This window comes from Panulirus ornatus, chromosome 19 (genome assembly GCF_036320965.1).
Source record: "Panulirus ornatus isolate Po-2019 chromosome 19, ASM3632096v1, whole genome shotgun sequence".
Classification (NCBI taxonomy): domain Eukaryota; kingdom Metazoa; phylum Arthropoda; class Malacostraca; order Decapoda; family Palinuridae; genus Panulirus; species Panulirus ornatus.
In genome coordinates, this window is record NC_092242.1 from 2,453,242 (window position 1) to 2,477,979 (window position 24,738).

General features: G+C 43.0%; 2 protein-coding genes across 2 annotated transcripts in view; one reads left to right on the forward strand and one right to left on the reverse strand.

Annotated features, from left to right (window-relative positions):
* Nucleotides 1–1,149: 1,149 nt before the first annotated feature.
* Nucleotides 1,150–5,212, forward strand: LOC139755237 (perlucin-like). Its single transcript, XM_071673361.1, has 4 exons — nucleotides 1,150–1,565; nucleotides 2,627–2,713; nucleotides 3,213–3,380; nucleotides 4,711–5,212. The coding sequence occupies exons 1-4, from the start codon at nucleotides 1,346–1,348 to the stop codon at nucleotides 4,941–4,943; spliced, it is 708 nt and encodes a 235-aa protein (XP_071529462.1). The 5' UTR covers nucleotides 1,150–1,345; the 3' UTR covers nucleotides 4,944–5,212.
* An 8,911-nt stretch (nucleotides 5,213–14,123) lies between these two features.
* LOC139755313 (uncharacterized) overlaps nucleotides 14,124–24,738 on the reverse strand; it is a 76,994-nt gene continuing 66,379 nt past the window's right edge. Inside the window, exon 2 of the mRNA XM_071673439.1 lies at nucleotides 14,124–21,950. Coding sequence (XP_071529540.1) covers nucleotides 20,591–21,934 — 1,344 coding nt within the window. The 5' untranslated portion in view covers nucleotides 21,935–21,950 and the 3' untranslated portion in view covers nucleotides 14,124–20,590. The remainder of the gene's footprint in view (nucleotides 21,951–24,738) is intronic.

Sequence of the window (24,738 nt, forward strand, 5' to 3'; positions counted from 1 at the left end):
GGGCTTTACTGCATCAAGGTTGTGAGACTTCAGAGCAACTTGGTGAGAAAAGGGAGATAAGATGAAAGGAAAATGATATTCAGAGTGACCAAAAGGTGAGGTGAATTGAAACGGGTCAAAAGCAGTGGCGTTCAGATAGGCTAAATGGATTAGTGCTCAGAAGGACCAAAAGGAGAGTGGAGTTCAGAGGCCGAAAGGAGGGTGGAGTTCAGACACTGAATGGAAAGGCTATAGGCTAAAGTAAGGATGTCTGGCTCAATATCGAGTAATATCGTAATATCATGGGCAAGGTAGCGTGCGTACACCTTTGAAGATATATTTCCTAAGATATTTTCTACCACACTTTATTCTGTCCGATGATCCGGTCTGATGTCCATGACCCATATTGATCAGGTCCAGGCGAGCATGGTAGTTGGGTTACTCACCTTATTAAGCCGTAAGAGGTCTCCTAACAGCCTTACAATCACCCCTAAATTGACCTTTAATGACCAACTATGTCATCATACACTCAGCATGAGAAGAAGCCAAAAACCCTCACGGAAAAAAATCACTGACGTTCGAATTCCATTCGATTTTCGTCCTAACCCTCGTCTCACTAACCAGTGTCCAGCCTACTTAGCTTCCTGAGCACGTTGGAAACTCCCATCGGTGTGATGACATTTCTCCTTACCTTTACGGCTCAGGTCAAAGACCAGACCATCATAACCCAGGGTCGTATGGTCGTGACTGAAGGTTGCATCGTCGTGCTCAAGGCTCGTGCCGTCGTGCTCCGCGGGTTAACACGTTTTGACGGATAAGGTCCGCCAAGCTCGGACACAGGAAGTGACTAATGTCCAGGAGATTATCAGGTGACGCGAAAATCTTCACCTCTGTAGCGATGTATGGCAGGAATGTTGTCTCTTACGTAAATGTGGACAGAATAATGCCAGACTCACAGAAGGATGTGTGTGTGTGTGTGTGTGTGTGTGTGTGTGTGTGTGTGTGTGTGTGTAAAAGCATGCAGTTATCTGGGCCTGCAGGTATGGGTACTGCCCTACCCTGCCCCTGGGTCTCCTCGCCAGTGAAACACAACCCCATCGACTGGGAAGCTCATCAGATGGCCTCCTGCCCAGCGCCCCAGATGACCCTTAAGCAATCAGTTGTGTTGCTAGAAGCCTGGCAGCCGTTGCGCTGTACGGTGGTAGTAGCTACGGGAGGCCAAGTGTAGTTAGGGAAGGTGTCCTACCAAGTGTCGCAGGTGATTCACATCAGAGTAAAGCAAAGCAAAGTGTTAGTGACCACATCACGTATCTGACATACGAACTTCAACAGCCTCATCTTGAGAGCTGTCATGCTCTGATCTCCTATGCTGCCAGCATCACCCATGCTCTACAAGCGTCTGCTGTCGCTGCTGGCGGTGGGGATGGTTGTTCCCCCTGGCTGCCTCGGGGTGTACGAGGGGCCGACACCTCCTGTGAAGGACGTGGAAGGGAATCAGTTGAATTCCTCACAACACACTCAAGCACACAGAGACGTAGTGAACACCACAACCTCGAATGTAAGTAGCTCCTCCTGCGATGGTGACGGTAGGGAACTACTCTGCGTTACTGTCAACATGTTGCAGTTGTCTAGTTAGATGTTTCGCCTGTCACCTGCCAGGGTCATTAAGGTCGTCAACGTCAGGCTACATCCACCGTGGAATTCTTTAACACCTTCCTCAGGTGTTCAGAATAATTCTATGACCACATACGCTCTATATATGGCCCTACCTTTATATAGAAATAAACGCTATTCATATAGAATGCAAATAGTGAAGGATATGATAATGCGGCAAGTAACATTGATATCAAATGTGTTCATGATATACATGAGAGCCAGGGATAATGTCATAGTGAGCAAATAAGATTATATACGGAAAATAAAATATTATGCTTACAAAAGGTAAAGTAAAGCTGTTGTAATTCTTAAATGAGTTTGTTTTTGTTTTTTGATGTTTTTTGTTTTGTTTTTTGTTTTGTTTTGTTTAGTAGGGAGTGGCTATAAATTTTGTCTTTAAAATCTGTTCATCATTTCTAACGATATTTGCTCATTACACAGTTACACAACCATGCATTCTCCCCCCTCCCCCTCCACCCTGCCACTCACAGCTCGCCTACACACGCCCAACACCACCACCGCCGCCCACCACACCCATCACTGTCACTCACAACCGCCCACACAACGCCTAAAGCAACACCCAGCTCACAACCACTCATCATAAGCCATGCCATCAGTGACCATCCTTCCTATCACCGCCCATACCTACCCATTATACCGCCTCACCTACCATCACTTGCATACATTATACCGCCTCACCTACCATCACCTGCATACATTATACCGCCTCACCTACCATCACTTGCATACATTATACCGCCTCACCTACCATCACTTGCATACATTATACCGCCTCACCTACCACCACTTGCATACATTATACCGCCTCACCTACCATCACTTGCATACATTATTCGTTCATGTTAAGAAATTTTCCATTGCGTCAGTGGTGTTAATTAGCCTGGACAAGATGTTACCAGGGAATTGTTTTTCTACTCACGTTTTCACGAACTTCGAGAGATGTAACCACTGCAACCTAATTTATTTGCAGGTGTGGTTCGAGTAGCAGAGGCTCTGGAGGTCCTCACAGACACACTCACCACGCTCCTCACCAGAACCCTCCTCCCTCATGACAGAGGTAAGTGCCTCAGAATGATGACAGAGGAAAGTACCTCAGGATGATGACAGAGGTAAGTGCCTCAGGATGATGACAGAGGTAAGTGCCTCAGGATGATGACAGAGGGAAGTACCTCAGGATGATGACAGAGGGAAGTGCCTCAGGATGATGACAGGGGGAAGTACCTCAGGGTGCTGACAGAGGGAAGTGCCCGTTAACCAAGTTAGGTTTACCAAACTTAGTATCTCTGATGTTCGCACCGCATTCCAGTTATCTTCTTTTGTGAAACAGATCACCAGATCTCTGTCATCTTTGTTTTGGGTATGGATATCTTGTTCGAATTCCTTTATTTATCACATCACTTCAGAATAATCCATCAAAGCCACGATGATGTCAAACAGACGTATCAAACTCCTCTTCCTAAATATAAATTTGTTTTTGTGTGCAAGTTTTAAATCTTGCGTTACTGCAAATTTTCCCTCTGTCTAGTCACATTATCTTACTCCTTGATCTTCTGCAGGAGCTCCGTGCCCCCATCCCTACACTGAGGTTGTTTACGAGTGCTTCTACACCCACAAGAAGAAGCTGACGTGGGAGCAGGCGAGACACGTGTGTCGAGGCATGGGAGGAGACCTGGCCAACCCCGAACACCCGTATGCTCTCCAGGCCTACCTCGCTGACATATATGGTGAGCCGCCTGTAGGAGGCCTGGAATATGTACAGAGCATGTGAGAGGGCTGGGATATGTAAAGGAAGGCTTGGATATATAGAGGAGGGCTGGGAGGGGCTTGGGCTATGTACAGGATGTATGGCTTTGCTGGAAAGTGGGGTTACAAGGGAAGGACAGATAACAGGATACCTGATCGTCCGTAACAAACACAGGGTCTAGGGAAGGGCTAGGGTATGTACCTTGTGGCTGGTGTTCAGTTGTCATGTACTAGCTCTGCTCCACTCACCACACCCCTATTGTGACAGTGTGTGTTTAGGATTTGCAGAGATTCTGCATATACGAAGAGAGAGACGTAATCCGAGAATTCTAGTGATGTAACCTTAAAGAGAAATGTAATGGTATGAAGGAATATATTCCAAGAGAGAAAGAGAGAGAGAGAGAGAGAGAGAGAGAGAGAGAGAGAGAGAGAGAGAGAGAGAGAGAGAGAGAGAGAGAGAGAGAGAGAGAGAGAGAGAGAGAGAGAGATGTAATCCCGGATATAACAGAAATTAATGAATTATATGATCTGAGCCACTCTATAGAAAGGCGCTTAAAAACAAATGAAACAAATAAGAGATTAAGACTCAAAATTTAAGGATCCCTTGCCCCATCTTCATGAGCATGGTTGTGAAGACTCTTTCCTTCAGGACACAGGTTCGAGCCCAAGTATACATATCTTAGAGATCGTTCGTCCTTCACGTCCAGTTAGCTACGCTGAGTAAGTTTGCAAAAATAATTTTGAAAAAAACTTCCAAATGCATAAGTTAGAATCTCTCTAAAGTTTCTGTGCAAAATACGAGGCGAAGATCTCTAAAGGAACCAAAAGTCAAGTTAAGAATTGAGTTAAGATTTACATGAATTTGTCTGAGATTGAGATGGAAGCGTGGGACGTCCTCTCCCGGAACTTTGTGAACCTGGAGTGGTCATCACTGGCAACATGAACAACACTAACATGTCTAGCTTTCCTCTGGTCATACTTGCTTCTCCCACCCATGTCCTCCTCACCTGCTTATCCATATTCCTCCAGTTCTCAGGGTAATATGTGAATATTCCTCGCTACTGTACTCATCTTTGTTTATACAATCCTTCTCTCTACTCACAGGTTCTTGTCTTTTGTTTTTGCCTCACCAACACGTGGGTTACGGCCATTTAGGCCACAGACACACTCTCCATCTTACACATTACTCCCGACACACGAAAATTAGATTTTCCTTCGATGAACGCCACGCGCCAGCCCTGCCCTTTGACAATATCTTGTCTTAGGTACTCGTAAGCTGTCTCTCTGAAAAGGTCCCTCTCCCACCTGCAGGCCCTGGGTACTTCTGGGTAGGTGGTACTGACGAAGGCACCGAGGGATTGTGGCTTTGGGTGTCGGGTCGTCCCATCGACCAGAACGACTGGCTCTTCTCTCGACCGGACAACCTGGCCGGGGACGAGCACTGCCTCGAGATAGTGATGTCAGACTACCCAAGGCTCTTCAACGACGAGACCTGCTCTGTGCCTCAGAAGTTCATCTGTCAATACAGACATAAAGAGAACTAGTCTGACTGTCAGGGTTAATCAAACAAGCACATCTCTCAGGATTCTGGTTTAGAAAACCATCTGGTATTCTTAGGTCATTCCTTAAACCTAGATATGTATAGTTCAATGTATTTCTAAAGTTGTGTGTGGTGACGTCTGAGAAGATCATGAGATGAAATTTGCTGCGAGAATCTCTGCTTACTGATGGAAATGTGTGCCTGACTGAAGGAACTGCGTGTCTGACTGAAGGAGATGTGTGTCTGACTGAAGGAAATGTGTGTCTGACTGAAGGAAATATATGTCTGATTGAAGGAAATGTGTGTCTGACTGAAGCAACTGTGTGTCTGACTGAAGGAAATGTGTGCCTGACTGAAGAAACTGTGTGTCTGACTGAAGGAACTGTGTGTCTAACTGAAGGACATGTGTGTCTGACTGAAGCAACTGTGTGTATGACTGAAGGAAATGTGTGCCTGACTGAAGAAACTGTGTGTCTGACTGAAGGAACTGTGTGTCTGACTGATGGAAATGTGTGCCTGACTGAAGGAACTGTGTGTCTGACTGAAGGAACTGTGTGTCTGACTGAAGGAATGTGTGTCTGACTGAAGGAGATGTGTGTCTGACTGAAGGAAATGTGTGTCTGACTGAAGGAACTGTGTGTCTAACTGAAGGAAATGTGTGTCTGACTGAAGCAATTGTGTGTCTGACTGAAGGAAATGTGTGTCTGACTGAAGGAAATATATGTCTGATTGAAGGAAATGTGTGTCTGACTGAAGCAACTGTATGTCCGACTTAAGGAAATGTGTTTTTGACTAAAGGAAATATATGTCTGATTGAAGGGAATGTGTATCTGACTTTATTTCCATCTTCAAACTGATCTAATCTCCGTCTCGGTTTTCAGAACTTTTCTTACATATTTTTGTTTTCTGATGCTCTTCTTTAATCTCTTGCCTTGAAAGGTTTGAGATATCCAATGACTCTTGGCTCATGTTGGCTGCTTCTCCTTAACACATTCGAATTCGATGATATCAGGAACTCTCCGTATTGAGCTGGGTGTCCTCAGGCAGTGAGGTATATATGCAAAGAAATTCATGAAAATATTAACAAATCCTTGTTAGTTTAAGTCCTCTCCTGAAATTTTCTTATAATGAATCTGCTCATTAAATTGTATGAAAGATTATCAATGTTTCATTATACCTTTACAGTGAGTTTGATTATACAAAGCAGAAGAATAAAAACGGTATATAGTGCAAATTTGATACGAAGAGGAAGAGTAAACTGCAGAATATATCAGCATTAAGTATAAAAGTGAACTAAATTATGCAGTATAATTTCCATGTTAAGAAGAGTGTACTACCGAGTGTACTATACTACTGAGCCTTATCTATGTTCACATTAATGCTTACACAAAACTAAAGATCACATGACAAACCTCATCACTGTAGGGACCATCATTGTTTCACTCAAGAGTTACATGGTGCTCCGTGAAGACGCCCGGAACCTCATGGTGCTCCATGGAGACGCCCGGAGCCTCATGGTGCTCCATGGAGACGCCTGGAACCCTAGTGTGCCCGGTGAAGACTGGAGCCTCATGGTGCTCCATGGAGACGCCTGGAACTCTAGTGTGCCCGGTGAAGACTGGAGCCTCATGGTGCTCCATGGAGACGCCTGGATCCCTAGTGTGCCCCGTGAAGACTGGAGCCTCACGGTACTCCTTGGAGACGCCTGGAATCCTAGTGTGCCCCATGGAGACGCCTGGATCCCTAGTGTGCCCCGTGAAGACTGGAGCCTCACGGTACTCCTTGGAGACGACTGGAATCCTAGTGTGCCCCATGGAGACGCCTGGAACCCCTTGCTGCTCCATAGAGCCGTCTAGACTCCAGTGGTATTATGGTATCCTATGATGCTCCATTTCCAGAGCTGCTAAGGCTCCCCTATAAAGATTCTCCTGAAGTTTTTACCTTCTGAAGATGATTTTTGTGGACAACTTTTTTTTTTTACGTGTTTTCTTTGCTGCAATTATCATCTCATTATCAGTGGCTTTGTAATTTAAATCTAGGTCAGGAAAAATTCGATGCAGACTTCCATCTTTTCCCCATGATACATTCTCTCTCTCTCTCTCTCTCTCTCTCTCTCTCTCTCTCTCTCTCTCTCTCTCTCTCTCTCTCTCTCTCTCTCTCTCTCTCTCTCTCTCTCTCTCTCTCTCTCTGATATATATTTAGAAAGATGAATTTGTAGATAGATAGATGAATGACACACACATTATTAGATAGACAGATGATAGATAAGAACAGGAATGCATCAGATGGGTAACCACAATAATAATGAATGAGTTTCTACAGATTGATAACTAACGCAAGGAAAATGTATTTATAAATGAATTATTTTTTTCAGAAGCCAACCCTACGTTCCAACATTCACAGCTTTTTTTTTTTTAAAGGACTCAGCTAACATGATTACTACTGAGCCGAGAATCAATAGCATTTTGGGGACGTTCCAATAGGTTTATCTGCGTCTCTTATGATGGCTTACTACAACATAAACCTCTTCTCAAGATCGTAAAAAACAGTAATCCACAAAAACAATGACGACATTATTGTTTTCCAGTGAAGGTTCACAAACCTTGTACACGGAGAAGCAATACCTGGACGTTCCATCTGAATAGTTGAAAATATAAGTCTTGTGAGATCTTAATACTTCTGAGTCTTAGCTATGTTATGGATACATTTTTTCTGATCATCACCGACAGCCATAAACTGTGAAAAGATTATAATCCCAGCAGTGAACTGATGCGACAGTCCACAAGACTTATTGATTATCTTCGTCAGTTGTCCTCGGATTTTGACCATTGCTTGTAGAGTCCTGTGCAGTGAAGTGTATGGCTCTGCTGGATCCTAGGAGTACATACGCCTCAGTGTAAGACGTGCTAACTCTGACACGTAACAGAGCGTGTGTCTCAGTGTACAACATGGCCCCTTTGCCCCCTGACTGCACGGGTATATCAAGCGTAAAACCTGACACCTTGATCCCCTCGCAACACGTGACTGAACTCCTTAAAGGTTTTGGAAATAATGATGTTGCAAGAGTTCTCTGTCGTTGGAACGCTTGTCTCGCTGCGACACACAGCAGTAGTGGCTCATGCAAGACACCAGACGGTGGATAGAGAGAGACGCTGTCTATGCACCATTTGTTTGTGCTACCTTGACAATATGATTCACTTACGAATCACCGATATTTCTTTTTTTGATATCTTTCATTTCAGAATGACGAAGCGTAAAAGGATTAGCAAATCATCAAGAAAATCTTTCTCTTATGAAAGCCTCAAATCATGTCAGGATGACAGAAGCGGCAAATATCTTGACCACTCCGTGTATAGAACCAGGAGGACCTGCACGTGTGCATGTGAACATTACATCCAGTATCGTCCACAAGAGCCACCTCCAGGTACTGACAATGAGTTCCAGCTAAGACTTACACGAGAGATCATTCACCCAAAATCATCACTTGGTTGCACGTTGTATGTGGTCTATAACATTGTATGATATTACTGCATAACTCATATAAAGGAATCTCATCACATTCCAAGCCCACTTCATCTGTGTTGCTTCACCTAGCTTCATCTCAAATCAGGCTCGCTTCATTAATATCCCTATTCTTGCTCCATCACACGCAAGGTCCATGTCGCCTATAACTTCACACTTGGCTTTACCTGTACCACCACATCCGCTTCACAAAATTTTCTATGATCCATTTCTAACAACTGGGTATGTTTTTGTTTTCTTGGAAGCGAAGTGATTCTCATTAGTGACGTCATTTAGACTCAAAGGTATTCCAGTATGTCTTATGATCTCTTTAATATAAGGTCGGTGTCTTATGATCCTCCATTTCTTCCTGCCAACCTCATCCTCTTCCTCCTCCCTTTAATACTGTAGGCTGAAGCACTTCTTATATGGGCTTAGTGGAAAGTTTGGCCAAAGTACCAAAAAGTCTTCCAGTGTTACTTTTTTTCTTTTCTTTTCCTGAAACTTGATCTTTCCCATGACACGACCACTGATATTGTCGGTAATTAAACTAATGGCACTGCAAAATCTTCCAAATATTGTTTCACTGTTCATTCACTGTGATCCCTTGATCACTGCAGACACATGTAGATATTTGTAATCCCTTCAGGTGACCAAGAATAAATCTATAATCACAGAGTCCCAGCAGTAGTTCTCCGAGTAACAAGTGAAGATTTGATTTGACGGGAACGTTCGTTGGTGCAGCCAGACTGTTGCTGGTAGAGGCAGGGTGAGGGCGGAAGCACCGCTGGTTTGACTGACTCGTTGTTCGTGTATGATGAGTTATGCGCTGGCCGCCAGGGGACCTCTGCTTAGACGGAATGCGTACCCTGCTCTGGGAAGCATGGCGTATGCTACACCACACAACTGGACCTAAGCGGGAAAAAACAACTGATTTCGCAAATATGTGAAGGTATAGAGCAACAGATTATGGTCAGTAACGTGCCAGCGACAGAAAATATCGGACTAAAGAAGACCAGAACTGAAATTTAACTTGACCTACTTAGATGGCAGGTCTCACGGACGGTGAACTAGTCCCTGTTGATATATTCTCAACAGATTACTTTGTCGAATATACCACCGAGCAGTCTTGAGGCTCTTCATGCGTTTTCATCTCTCGGGTAGTCGAGGCTAGTCGGTTTGCCAAGACTGTCTCATCTGTACCTGTCATTTGCTTCACGTATGGAACAGGTTATGTGCTCATATGACCTTTACTTACCGAGCCAGTAACTCCAGCAACACACACGCATCACTGACTGACTCTCCTCGTGTTTGTGTGGCTGTGTACTCGAAAGGCCTGGATAAGTCCAGTTCATATAATTCTAACTACCCAGCTCTTCTAATACACCATTCTCTATGCTTCAATCATGTGTGTGTGTGTGTGTGTGTGTGTGTGTGTGTGTGTGTGTGTGTGTGTGTGTGTATAGTATCTAATGAGTACAGGACTCTAAATCTTCAAGTCTTAGCACGGGCCTCAAATGTACAAGTTAAACTTGGGTATAAGTAAAGTGCAAGTCGCTTCACCTCTTGGAGGGGTGACTTAGTAAAATAACCAGTACGACCCAACAAGGAAGTATAACCTTTTGTTAATGTGATAAATGTAAGACTCTACATGATAATGTGTATTCTTTTTCACTGCTTACTATATATATGAGTCTCATAAATTTCAATACACCTGACGGTAATAATGACTGGAGTTACCCATTAACATTAATCATTTTCTAATATCATTTCACCCACAGAAAACGAAACTAGGGTACACCATATTGATATCTCCATACCAGGTAAATAGACAGACGAATAGACTGACGAATAGATATATAGGTATATTGTGGGCTTTTCACTTCATCCGTTAACCTTTACATCGATTCAACTGTATAAGAATTGTACTGTGTATATATACCATCCAAGCATGACTATTGTGCTGTCTGTATATACCATCCAGGCAAGACTATTGTGCTCTGCATATACCATCCAGGCAACACAACTATATTCGTTCTTTAACTGTTCTCGGTTTCTTAGTGGACAGAACTTCTAGTCAGAACATCGAGCCTTTTCATAATACTTTGTCAGCGTTTCAGTACCTTTCCATCCTCTGTGTTTCTCATTTTCAGTTAAGAAAATGTCTACAAACTCCTCAGCCAGGAACTCTCAGTTATTTGCGGCATTTTACTGTCTGTCTGCGGGTCTATGTGGCAATGTAGACCGAAATGAAATCCTATACAGTTTTCTGCTCAGGAATACCATTAGATGCTGTTCTTGGTTACGAATTACCGAAGGACATATTCAATAGTTCAATAAAAGATTGGTAACCATCTTAGTAAAGGTTTCACACGATATCTGAATTGCCTAACGATACCTTATATCATTACTTATGTTCTTATCCTCTACAATACGTCATGTAGACCTGTATGTATTTTGATACATCTAAGTCTACTGCCTGCTAAACACGCTGGTTTTGTTTTATTATCATTATTATTGCCATTATTAGTATCATTATCATTATTGTAATTATTGTTATTATCATCATTATATCATAATTACCATTGCCATTTTGATTATCATCATTTGATTATCAGTATCATCACGTGTCTCTATCCTGCCAGACCAGGGGACAGGGGTTCAGGACACTAGCTATACAAATAAAAATTACTGTATTTGTTGTTTTTCCTTGTTTGTTAACTGCCTTGTTTATTCAGAAATTTGGTGTTCCTGTTTCTGACTCGTGACACTGAACTTGATCTGGTCAGTGTGACCTGTCATCATCAAGATGGTCAGTGTGACCTGTCATCATCAAGATGGTCAGTGTGACCTGTCGTTTTCATTCTCATGGCATTTATGTACTAGGCAGAGTTGTTCAGGTGACCCAGACGACTGGTGAAGCTTTGGCATAATATTTTCCTACTCACAACGCAACTATCACTTTTTAGATGTTTTTTTCATTTTTGATTTTGGTACGACATATGGTACTTTTGCTCAGTAGATGCTGGAGGCTTATAGATAACAGGAACGACTGGTTTCAACTGGATAAAAGATCGTCAGCTTTCTAATCCTTATGAGTAAGAAGTGCGTTTGGTTACCAAGCATTATGGACGACAGGAGGGTGTAGGTTCTAAGGCTTATTAGCAATAGGAAGTCTGGTTTCTCAGTCATTTGAACAACAGGAACACATCTTTTCAAAGCATTATGGGCAACAGAAGTTGCAGTTTTCAAGCCTCATGGACAACACGAACGTCTGGTTTCTAAGATTCATGAACTTATCCAGTCGGTGGGAGAAATGCTCATGTGCTTTTTGTTCCTCACAACGAAAGATGGCATAGGATCACACACAGTACTGGCCCGGGGAAGCATCAACACAGCCACCACAGAGAAGTGCGCCGCCAAACTTTTTCAGCCTTTGCTTTTACCCAGAAACATTCTTCTGGCCAACCAGATTTCGTCTTCATCATTATTGCTGCATCCTGCGCCCAGATCATAAGTGTTGCAGTTTGAAGAATTTCGGTGAATGTATTTGGATTAAGACGACGGAGTGTCAGACGCAGTCAAAGACAGTTTTTGTGGAGGATCTGACTATCTTCAGCCGTTACATGGTCGTCAGAGGAGGACTTAAGATAGTTTTGGGCCACTTTGTGGAATCCTTGATCAATGGTGATTATTATCGTTCTCCACCTTCCATACTAGGGCCTCGAACTCAGAACTAGTCCAGGGATCTCAGCTTTTGATTAATTTTGGCTTTAGCTCTTCATACACTTTCCTTTCTTCAGTCACCTACAGCCATCTTTTATGTTCTAGTAGCAGAGGGAAGAGTATGGTCGAAGCCGCCTCCCTCCTTGTGCTCGAGGTCCACATAGAATGCCTACATGAAACCCTGCATCGTGAAGCTGTTTTGATCACCTGATGCAGTTGCTCAAAAGCCATTTACGTCATCAGTGTAGTGAAGGACTAACATTAATTAGATCCTGTCCATTGCCTGAAGGATCTCTGAGCCTAAGGTTAAGAGGAAAAGGGGGACATATTCCTCTGATGTAGTCTGGAGTAACTGTGCTCACTTTTAAAACGTGGAAACATTTCAAGGATATTTGTTGATTTAACGAGCCGAGGGCCTGGTTTGGTAGTGAGTAGTATAATTCCTCAATACAAGTATTGAGGAAGCCAAAACCTGAAGAACATGCCCCTGAAGATTTCAACGGTCTTGATCAAAGTGTGTCAGAATATTGAAACAAATATAGGTATGTATATGTGCGTGTGTGGTCGTGTATGTTTATACATGTGTATGTGCGTGGGTTGGGCCATTCTCTCGTCTGTCTCCTTGCGCTACCTCGCTAACGCGGGAGACAGCGACTGAGTATCATAATAATTATAGTAATGATATATATATATATATATATATATATATATATATATATATATATATATATATATATATATATATATTCTAAGTTGGTCCCTAATCTATTTCTATCTTCTGAAGATCACTGTTTTGATTATCATCATTTTTATTATTGTTATTTTACTTTATATATCATTACTCATCATCAGCATTAGTGTTTCTATGATATCTGATTTGATTTTTCGATAACTTATGGTGATCATGTAACCTCATGGAGTTCTTCTGAGGGTTTCCTTATCATTTCTCAGACTATCTTCCTCATCATTATCTTGCCCAGCCCCTCAGAATCTATAAGTTTCAGATTTCTTAGTTGCAGGAATCTAAAGCGTCATCAGGTGTACCATCGCTATTTTTCAGATACATAAAGTGTCATTGTTAGATATAAGAACTACAAAATGTATGAAAGTTGTATTGTGCTGTATTGCAGATTCATTAATCAAAAGGTTTTGATTTTCTGCCTGATCCTCTTACCAGAATTTTTGTTCGTATTTTGATTTACTTTTGGTATTGGATAATGATTCTCTCTCTCTCTCTCTCTCTCTCTCTCTCTCTCTCTCTCTCTCTCTCTCTCTCTCTCTCTCTCTCTCTCTCTCTCTCTCTCTCTCTCTCTCTCTCTCTTTCTCTCTCTCTCTCTCTCTCTCTCTCTCTCTCTCTCTCTCTCTCTATCTATCTATCTATCTATCTATCTACCTATCTCTGTCCATTAGCTTTGTCTGAGCTATATTGGGTCTGCTGGTGGAGTTTCAGATTTCGGGGAAGGACCTTCTCACGTCAGGTATGAACTAGCAACGTGAGTTGTCCAGACGGACCTCATACCTTCTGAAGTCCTTCCATAAAGAAAACGTGTTCCAGATGCCACCATGGGAATGGGAAGAACAAACCATTGGTGAGGAGATGTCATGGAGAGTAGCAGGGCCAGGGTGCAGCTGCTGTGGTTGGTGCTGTGGTTCCTGTGCTGGGAAGGCTCTCCTCCTACCCATCACGAAGGGAAGTGAGGTGGAGGACCTCTGGGATATTAGCCTTGTACGTGACTGTCAGACCCACGACGTGTTTGCCATGCTGGAGGAGGCGTTACTCTGTGTTCGTGTGTGTGTGTGTGTGTGTGTGTGTGTGTGTGTGTGTGTGTGTGTGTGTCTATGTGTCTGTGTGTCTGTGTCTGTGTGTGTGTGTAGGAACCAGTGGTGTTACCTCCTTCACACTAACGCCAGCAGCAGCAGCAGCAGCAGGAAAATGGTAAAAGTAAAAGGCCAGGGAGATAATGTGACGCAGATTTATTTACTTATTATGTACAACTTCTTCGGAGATATATGATAATCAACATTCAAAATGTAACAAAGATTAAAAAAATATATAAGTATGAAAGCCGAATATCAGACGAAGCTTTGCCATTTAGCTTCAATGATTCTCATTTGCTACCTAGATCTATAGAATTATATCTGATGAATATTTCTGTAATCATCTCTCACTTTAATAACACTGAGACACATCTTAGGGTTTGAGGGTAAAGTTCACCGTCTCGAGTCTTGTACAAACCTTCTGGCTTTTGTGAAATTTCATGGAAAGCCTCATTTGTATGTCCGTCCAGCAACTCCAGACAGTTTAATGTTTCTTGAACATCAGTTATAAAAATCTCCTGAGTTAGTGTGTCCTATGTTCTATGTATTCTATTGATTCATATTTGAAATTTGTTTGAATGCATCTCAATTTTTCCCTCGTGATTTGTGTTATGTTTCGCAGAGAGCTTGAGTTTGTCTCGAGTCAGGGAACTTACCCTCAGCAAGAAAAACAGATCCTGAAGCTCAGGTCTTACTTGAAATTGAGCAAATTCTTAAAGCATTGAATTCTGAGTCTTCATTGGCTACCGACTGATGACGTGGCAAGAGGGACTCAACAGAACAACATCAGGACGATGCAGCGTCTGATATATTCTTTAGTTAATGTTTATTTGCGTCTATGATCAGGCACCATTCAGACTCTTGCATGTTCCTAGGTTGTTCTGTGGCCAATGAATGCTTTGGATACAGTTCGTCATTCTTTAACCAATCACATTCAAAAAAGACTCCTTATACAAACCAATCATCAATGGCTTCACCACTTGGAACCCTCCACTAGCCAATAAGCTATAAGTATGATCTCGTGATATATGTATGACCAATGAGTTTTCAGGATGACCCAATGACACTGGATCAGTTCTTCGTCCAGTCACAATTTCAAAAACATCCCATGACGTCAGATTTGAGTGGGGCCAGTTAAGTTTCGAAATAAACCTCTTAAGATCATACCATAGCCAATCAGCCGTCGGGTTCACTCTGTGTTGTCCCATTTTGACCAATCACTATTGAGAATGACCGTGTGACGTAAGCCCTGAGCTTCCAGAGGACTACAGAGAGACTGAGGTAACGCACATTATAATCATATAACATATATTACTCTGTGACAACTCCATGATGAAGCTAATTTGTAACAATCAAGTAACAGGCAACAGAAACAAAAAAAGAGAAGCAGTGGGACACATTTAGGAAAAGTATAACAAAATAACTAACACTTTGAGTTTTATTATCACAGTACAGGAAAAACAATAGTGAGAAGACCTTTTTTTATATTCTCCTTGCAAAGAAGAAGTTAGCAGTACTCTCAAGCAGGACCCACAAGCAGGACCTACAAGCAGGATTCACAAGTAGGAATCACAAGCAGAGCCTACAGCATGACCCACAAGGAGGACCCACAAGAGGGACTCACACGCAGGAATTACAAGCAGGACCATCAAGAGGGACTCACAAGCAGGACCCACATGCAGGACCCAAAAAGGGACTTACAAGCATGACCCGCAAGCAGGACCCAAAAGAGGGACTCACAAGTAGGACCCACAAGCAGGACCCACAAGAGGGACTCGCGACACAGGAATCACAAGCAGGAATCACGTGCAGGACCTATACGCAGGACCCACAAGAGGGACTCACAAGCAGAACCCACAAGAGGTACTCACTAGAAGAGCTCATAAGCAGGACCTAAAACCAGGACCCACCAACTGGACTCATATATATATAAAATTTCTATACAAATGTAAACAAGACATATAGAACTGATTCACATTAATTAAAATCTATAACAGACCTAATTATACACATCTTTCTCTATCCTTTATAAGATAATTTGTATGGATATCTATACATGTTAACAACTTTTCATTATAAATTTATTTTAGTTAGTGAACAAAGCTGCTTTATATCCTGAGTTCTTTGCTGGCTTCTCCCCTGCAAGTGAAGATTAACTTGGATGTGGTATAAATGCTTGACCACCTCATTTGTAGCTCGTTTTGGTAACAAAATAAAATTCTAAGGCTTCCATAACTATAGAAAAATATACGGCTTTCATAAAGGTTTTTTCTCCGGGGACTGTAGACCACCCCTCAGGTGACCGTCTGCGGGTCTCTCCCACTTTGGTAACAACATATGAAGTCCTAAAATAAATAACTTGCGGTTAAAGCTCCTCTGGGAGTCACATCCGAGATATTCTGAATTGCTGGTGACGTTTTACGAACACATGAATCCGGGGACACCCGCGGGGACACCTCTGGGGTTAGGGCCTTCATGCATCATCATCATCTCTCTCTCTCTCTCTCTCTCTCTCTCTCTCTCTCTCTCTCTCTCTCTCTCTCTCTCTCTCTCTCTCTCTCTCTTTCGCACCCCGGACTCTAACATGCTACGGTCCCTCTCACCCCACAATAAATTGGAATGTTGGAGTTGCTTCCTTCGCGAACATTCCGACATGGAGCAATATTACACAATGGTTAGATGAATAATCTTGTGATGAATGCACATAACAACTAACAAAAATACATAAAATATTACTTTAAAAGATATTATTACACCGTTGCGTGAGGCGTCATTCACAACTGAGGCCACAACGATCATCATAACCCTTGGGCTGGACTTCAGGAAGGTTCAGTTCCTCTTTTCTTGTAGAAGAACAAATGTACCTTATCTGAACCCAACTCTAGGACCTATATTGCGCATTTCGTCCCCAAAATACTGCATAGCAACCAAAATTGTTGAGAACATAGAAAAACTGAATTATATTCGGCACAGAACCTCTGGAAGAGACGTGTTGAAACGTATTTCAGTCAGCCTTCAAGATTCAGATGAAGTTTACTCTGGAGTTCTTGAGCTAATGATCTTCAGCTTGGAGTTCAAGGCATTCACTTACCTCAATGAAAGGAGGATCCAGTCTCATGAAGGAATTTTTTTTAATTCGTTAAGTGCTCTCTGGGGCTGCAAGTCATCAAGATGTCAAGACCATGGGAAAGAAAACAGATGCCAAATCTTAAATTCTGCTGAAAAACGTTTTTTGTAGAGAAAGAAGAGGAGGTGAGTCCCACGTCCGGGCCAAAGGGACCTCAAAGCTGAGTGCTGCTTTTTTATTTGTAAACAAACCATGTAATTTCTGGCTATAGATTAATATACATTGTTACCAAACGTGAATTATCTAATGATAGATTATTCATTGGCACTTTACCCTGAGTTCCCCTGGCGTGTGGACGACGGAACAAGAGTGTACATTGAACAAGTAATGGAGAACCTTAGCAGTGATAGTTGTACTATCTACAAAGTGCCAGGGATTGGATTCAAACCTCTGCATCTCCTCCAGTCACAGTGTTCGTTCCGATTTTGGCAGCCAATCAGACACCTCTTGGCGTTTAAGGGCGTGGTCAGATTCTACCAATCAATCAAAGGGCGCCACCTTCCGTCTTTCCCGCGGTCAGGTTCGTCAGCCAATCATGGGCGCCGTAACAAAAGTGTCTACATTAAACCTGACAGACAACACTCAAGCCATGAAGTAGTCTCGATTCGCCCTTCATAAGAAATAACTCTATGCTAAGACATATAAATATATATATGTATATATATATATATATATATATATATATATATATATATATATATATATATATATATATATATATATATATATATATATAAGTCTCCCTGTTAATTGTCATTCTAAATTGTGTGAATTGTGCAACATCAACCTTGCAATTGTATAATATCCTTACTATTTTCCTTTTTGATCATATATTGAAGACTGTTGTCTAAATAAGAAAAAAGAGAAATCGTAGCATTATTCTTATCCAATGTTTACATAGCGGAAACTGCACTAAGTTAGCAAGGATAATGTAAGAAATGACAAGGAAGACGATGCAGACCCTACATACCAACCCATGAACAGCTGTTTGGCTGCTCAGGTGATGACAACACTAATCAGAACATTTCAACTCTTATGTACATCCATATGTAACGAGCTCACCATTTACGGTAGTGCTACACCAGTGCAAACTGTGTTACCCGATAGATACCATTTGGAAATACAATGAACCATTTGACTTGGGAGGGACATGTTTGTGATTCCATAACGGAGTTGTCCAGGGAAACAGTAAGACCTCAAAGGTTGATTTCCAAAGGTATGAATAAATAATTTCTGTCAGTAATCTCAGGCTATTTACATATGAATCAACGCTGTTAGATGACTGTTAGATGGAAGACCGAATTGCACTAAGTAATGAACTGCGAATCATTAAGATAAAGAGCCTCGGTTGAAGGTAAAGACCCCAAACTAATTGTCATGTCTGGTCTAAACCTTCACCTGACGCCTCCATGTGACCCTACCCACCATCATCACCCTGACCTGGCCAGGTACCTTTATATACATATATATATATATATATATATATATATATATATATATATATATATATATATATATATATATATATATATATATGTGTGTGTGTGTGTGTGTGTGTGTGTGTGTGTGTGTTTACACGAAAGTGCACTCGGTACACTATAAATCCCTAATGCACTTTCGTGTAATCACACCGTTAGGAGAGATAAAAGGCTCAGAACAGTCAGTGTATATATATATATGTATATATATAGGCGGAGCTATGACGCCGTTTGTACATTAGTGTTTGTGATTTGCTGTGTTCGGGTCTGGCGCCATGCCTATCATAGGATCGTATTAAGTGGACAAGACAGGAAACTGTTCACAAATTTTACGTACGGCAAACCTATCCAGTTTCCATAGACGACCTTCAGTAATATATTCATGTTACAGTTCTTTGTGCATTTACTAAGAGAAGATTCAATAATATTTCTGTTGGTCAAGGAGTTACGAGTTACAACTGAATTAGCAGTACTCCAGTCATTACAATGGCGATAATCTCTAATATGTTTAGACAAAGCATTTGAATATCGTCCTGTTCTTATACTTGATAACATATATATATATATATATATATATATATATATATATATATATATATATATATATATATATATATATATATATATATATATATATATATATATATAAGCTCTTTCAGTGGCCAAGGTAATTCGAGGCTCAGTATAAGTTGTCGAAGGTCAGCTTAAGTTTATTTAAGGTTAGCACAAGCTTCAGCTCGAGGCCAGCTCAAGTTCTGTCGAGTCCCAGCACAAGCTCTGTCGAGGCTCAGTACAGTCGTTGTCGAGGCTCAGCCCGTTCTGAAGATGCTCAGCTCAAGTTCTGGAGAGACACAGCGCAAGATGAAGCTCAAGACAAGCAGTAGCGACCGAGCTCTGCCCTCCAAACTGCAGCCTTGTAACTGGAAGGGTAACAACATTCGACTCTCTCAGTACTCCAGATGAGATCTTCCCTAATAAGTGACCTAGGAAGTTGACGTGAAATTACCGGCCTGTGAGCTTGAAGGTCATGTGACGCAGATTCTCTTCATCACTGCAAGACTTACTGAAGAAGAACAAAGCTTTTCTATTGCTTGTATTTGACCTGAATAATCATAGACACACAAATAGTACTTGGAGCTTTTGTCAACTTTTCTTTATTTGTCAAATATGCCTGTCGTATGTCAGTTTATGCCAGACTCTACTTGCAACTGAGTTGACTGACTGACAGTCACAGGAAACTCACAGCTCCATAGTCTAGTCAGCACCTGACCTGGTGAACACATTCAACCCAAGCCAGTTCGCCGGAGGTGGCCGCCTCTCAGAAGACACAGCCGTGGGCTATTAGTCTTCAGCGGAGGAAATGATCAAGCTAAAACGACTTCACCTTCAAGTCCTTCATCACTGAGGCGTGTCCAGTGGACCCCTTGTGACAACATCCATGTGGCCATGTTGCTGAGGTAAATTAGCAGCAACACCAGGTTGTCTAGGGGACTAATTTACCTAAGCTCCATGACCAGACTCCGTGCATCAGGGCTTCATAGTGAGAGAATGAAGAGTCAAGAGTAATGGCACCCTATTAGATAGAAGTACAACCTTTTATCAGCCATAGACTCTGTTTGAAGAAATGTAGGTATGTGTGACACTAGCCCGCTAGTGGTGACGCATGGAGTGTTTTGTGTTGAGAAACAAGTTGAACTGTGATGCAACTCTCCTACACAGGTCCTATACGAGTGCACAACACGCTCCAGACAGGTTAGTGGGACTATTTACATAACATGAGTATTGGCTGCACCGTAGGCTAAACATATTGTTAATTACTGGATTCCCTTATCCTTCTAACAGTAGGAAGCTGTGAATAACGCAAAGGACGGCTTAAGATCGAGGAGCAGGTACGACAGTGAGGCGTGGATCGCGGCCCATAACTAAGGCCCGGCACGGCCCGGCGCGACCCAGCGCGGCACGGGGCTTGGGGAAGCTTGGCGACGGTGTTGTCCCTCCCGCTCACCTCTTCCCGGGTGGCTTTGGCGCCGTGTGGATCTGCACGTGCTTGGCCAGATGAGCCTTCTGTCGGAAGCACTTCCCACAGAGCTCACAGGTGAAGGGTTTCTCACCAGTGTGGGTGCGGATGTGCACGTTGACGCTGTACTTGTCTTTGAAACCCTTGTTGCAGATGTGGCAGAAGTGCAGTAGACGACCCTTGACGGAGGGTTCCTCCCCCGGCGCACGCTTGGTGTACTTGCGTTTCTTGGGTTTCTGATCCGACTGCTCCATCTTGGTGCTAGTGGCGGTGGAGAGCTTGTTGAATGAGGCATCCAGGCTGGTGTACTCCTCCGCTGGTGCGGGATGGTAGTCATAACCCGTAGCCACATACATACTGCTGCTGCTGGTGATCTGAGTAGAACCAGCCACGCCGTTCAGTTGTTCCGCCTTGAAAGCTGTTGTGAGGGGCGGCAAAGGTGTCATGTTGGACATCAGCGTCAGGGTCTTCGCCTCTGATATTTTGGTTTGAGGCGGAGGCTGGGAAGGCCCACCAGGCCGTCGAACTGTGCCCCTCAGTGCACCCTCTAAGATGGAGGAAACATCGCTGCTCTGTGTCACGTGCGCTGAGTACGGCATTTGCGCTGATGCCATGTAGGCTGGGTTACCACCATCTATGCCAGGATTATCCTCGACAGTTGTCAGGCCTCCGGCCCCAGGGGAGTACACGAGAGAATCCACAGCCGAGTCTACCAGCCGCTCGAAGTCGACATTATCTTGGCCTGCAGCGTTTGGAGAAGCTGTGTCCTCCAATGAAGTGGAAATACCAGAATCACTATATCCAGAACAAGCACTGACGTAGGAGACGCAGTCAGAGGCCGGGGAGCGGTGGTTGTGGGAGACCAGACCATCGTAAGGCTTCTCGTTCAGGATAGAGTTGAAGAGTTCCAGGTTGTTGTTCTCTGTCATGGGCGGTGAGGGATTGTAGGCGGCCTCAGAGGTGTCGGATGGAGGATGAGGACCTTCCGTCCGTGGGAAGGTGATAATGATGGTGTTTCCCGTAGCGCTCACCACCTTCTCCGTCGTGCCTCCGCCGCCCCACATTTTGTCGCTGGTTTCCTTATCCTTGTCGTGAGCAAGATGAGCTGCCACGGGCGCGGACGAGGGAGGTTCCTGGTAACCACTGTAGGACCAGGAGGGCGCCATCACGTCTCCCACGGAGACGTTGTTGTTCACGTTACGAGCAACAAGGTCGTCCAACGGCCAGCAGTCCGACGCCATGACTCCACTCAGGTCGTACTCGCCGCATGACACCAGGTCGAATAGGTCAGCCTTGATGTGGTCGTGGATCGAGGGGCTCACATCCATGGTGCTGGTCACCCGTCTGGAAGAAGATATACCATCGTTACACACGGTAGACAGTAACAGAAAACACAGTCGTTACACACGGTAGACAGTAACAGACTATACAGTCGTTACACACTGTTGAGTAACTATAACAAAATATTACAACCTACAAAAAACTATCAAGGTGCCAGTAATCAGCTCAGTGAGATGACCACTGTGATGACTAACAATAGATTTTTATAGATACGACTGAGGTAATTGGCAGTCTATCGACCATGACATTCATACTATCTTCAGCACGACCCCAGCTCTTCCCTGTCGTGTCTCATACCAAGAAAAGTTAAAAAGGAAACAAGAGGCACTTGCGTTGCCTGATGTCCTACAAGTTGAATAGTTATGAATTAAAACAAAGTTCGTTTGTAAGTAATGTTAGCCATGATGTTTTTCTTACAACTATGACCTTCCCTCATTCAGCATACAAATAAGACAAAAAGATTCCAATCGGTAAGCAAATCATTGCAACTACGTACCCCAGATTTTCATCAGCTTAACACGTGCACAGGAGTTACATATGATGCATGAAACTTGTCACGCATCGTTCTTCAGTTACTGAGCGAAGAGGACCGTATTTACCAACATACTGACGCAAGGTTGACGACTTCATGTAGTGGCGGGACAAGAGAAGCCAGGCTCCCAGCACAAGACAAACACCATGTGCTATACCTCCTCACCCCTTCCTTCAGTTTAACCATGTCATGTTCACAGAGTACACAAGTATTTTATTCTCCTGACACATAACTAAGAGGAGGGGAAACATAATCTTTCGTTCTAGCTCACCCAGTAATTAGGTAGAAAGTAGCCTACAGTAAGGTGAAAACGAATTCATTTTGCCATCTATAGTTGTCAGTGGCTACGTTCCAGCTCACATCTACCATACATGCTAAATAACTCAACATGAGCTCTATTGATGAATGCTTCAAGTTATCATGGTGTCAATATCATGCTCACATGCCCACACGGATGATCGGATGAAACTGTTCACCTTCAGAACATTCATTCATTGTCACTGACTTTCGTCAACTGTTCTTTGATTAAAGTGATCACTGAGCGACCTCTTACCCTCACAAAAACTGTTTTCATGACCTCAAACCCGCCCAGCGGTCGCTGGAGTCTGCCTGCCTCTACGCTGACCAGGGATCCCAGACGGTATAAAAAAAAAAATCAACATCCTTCTTACGCAACCCGGGTCCAGTCCCCGCGGTGGCCTATATCAATACTGAGGGATCCTTTCCAAGGACTCGAATTAAAGGATCACGAGCGAACCCACACATTCTACACCAACAGTAAAGCCTCCTTCACGTCAGGTCGTCTATTGACATATATGATCAAACGTGCACACAGTGATACGCAGAGCACTTACGATTCCAGGGCTTTTAACGGGAGCATAATCATTATGTAATCCTGGAGTTGATCTGGAAATAAGAAGCTCTCTCTCTCTCTCTCTCTCTCTCTCTCTCTCTCTCTCTCTCTCTCTCTCTCTCTCTCTGGGCCAGACCATGCTTGGACCTTCGGACTGGTAGGTTTGAGTATTTGTGTAACCATGTGACTCTTTACCACACCCATATTCGCCTTCCTTACCAACCACGTGAGATCCCTCGTCCCTTAGTTTCAGTTCTACACTACAATTGCATTATGCACACCAACTGGTACAGACCATCCCAAAGACCACAGTGTGAAGTTCGTCAGCAACCATTACCTTCTATTTCAATATATTCTTGATCTTTTTTTTTTTGTCATTGGTTGCAATTAATTCATTTACGCTTATGTCGAACGAATGTACTCCAGCACATACATAGATACATTGCACTCATACACACACACATACACACACACACACACGCCAATCACTAAGACCACATACATGCTCGAACATCCGGAAGTATGTTGTCTGACATTAACTGTGACATTAAGATTTATATAAAGAACGAGTGCTCGCAATTCTAGTTTTTCTACGATTCAGTATTTCCTCCGCTATTAAGGTGGAGTTAAACGTAACTTTCCTGTTTCCGCAACATAATGAAAACGAACGAACCTACTGGAAATTCTGACATGAATTCAGCGGTTTCACTTTCTCTCAGAAACAGTTGCCAAGTGCTGACATATTTACTGTGGCAGCTGAACTTACCATAAACTATTCATATCCGCTACACTGTTTACTTCTTTGGAAAATGGGACCTTGAAGATGGTTCCGGGAAAGTCATTTAGTAAACACCAAGATGTGGGGCCCGTATCTCTCCGGAATGGGAAAGACGTTTTGTTTACAAATCATCTATTGGATGGTGACTGTCTCCATAAATGGTGCTCCTACATGCTGACATGATGATACAATGTGCTTATGTTACATAACAAAACACGTCAGAATACATAGGTTAGTATACTGTATGTGTGACTGATACATAATTACTTTTTATGTAAAGAAAATAACAGATCAGGATTACTCATACGTCTGGCAGGGTTGCATCAGCCCACTAACAGGTCGCGGTGAGCAGTGACCACTGGAGGGGACCAGTAAGGAACTCAGTCACCCTTAAGTAAGAAGTGTATTCCAAACTAAGACAAATTATGTATGATGTATGCCAAAGATTGCAGAAATAAAAGATTTATGGGATAAACAACGAAGCAGCATCATCTCTACTGAATTGCGCTACTTTATTCTCATGGTCAACAATAAATATATGTAAACACAGCTCACCAATGATGTCGTCACTGGACAATTGAGGATCACAACAATCCCTTCCCCCAGGCCGTCCTAAATGGTACATAAG

Excerpts from the sequence above, each read along its gene's own strand:
- LOC139755237 (XM_071673361.1), top strand. The coding sequence starts at position 1,346 with ATGCTGCCAGCATCACCCATGCTCTACAAGCGTCTGCTGTCGCTGCTG. Across the intron at positions 2,714-3,212 it reads CCTCCTCCCTCATGACAGAG|GAGCTCCGTGCCCCCATCCC; the intron begins GTAAGTGCCTCA and ends GATCTTCTGCAG. Across the intron at positions 3,381-4,710 it reads CTACCTCGCTGACATATATG|GCCCTGGGTACTTCTGGGTA; the intron begins GTGAGCCGCCTG and ends TCCCACCTGCAG.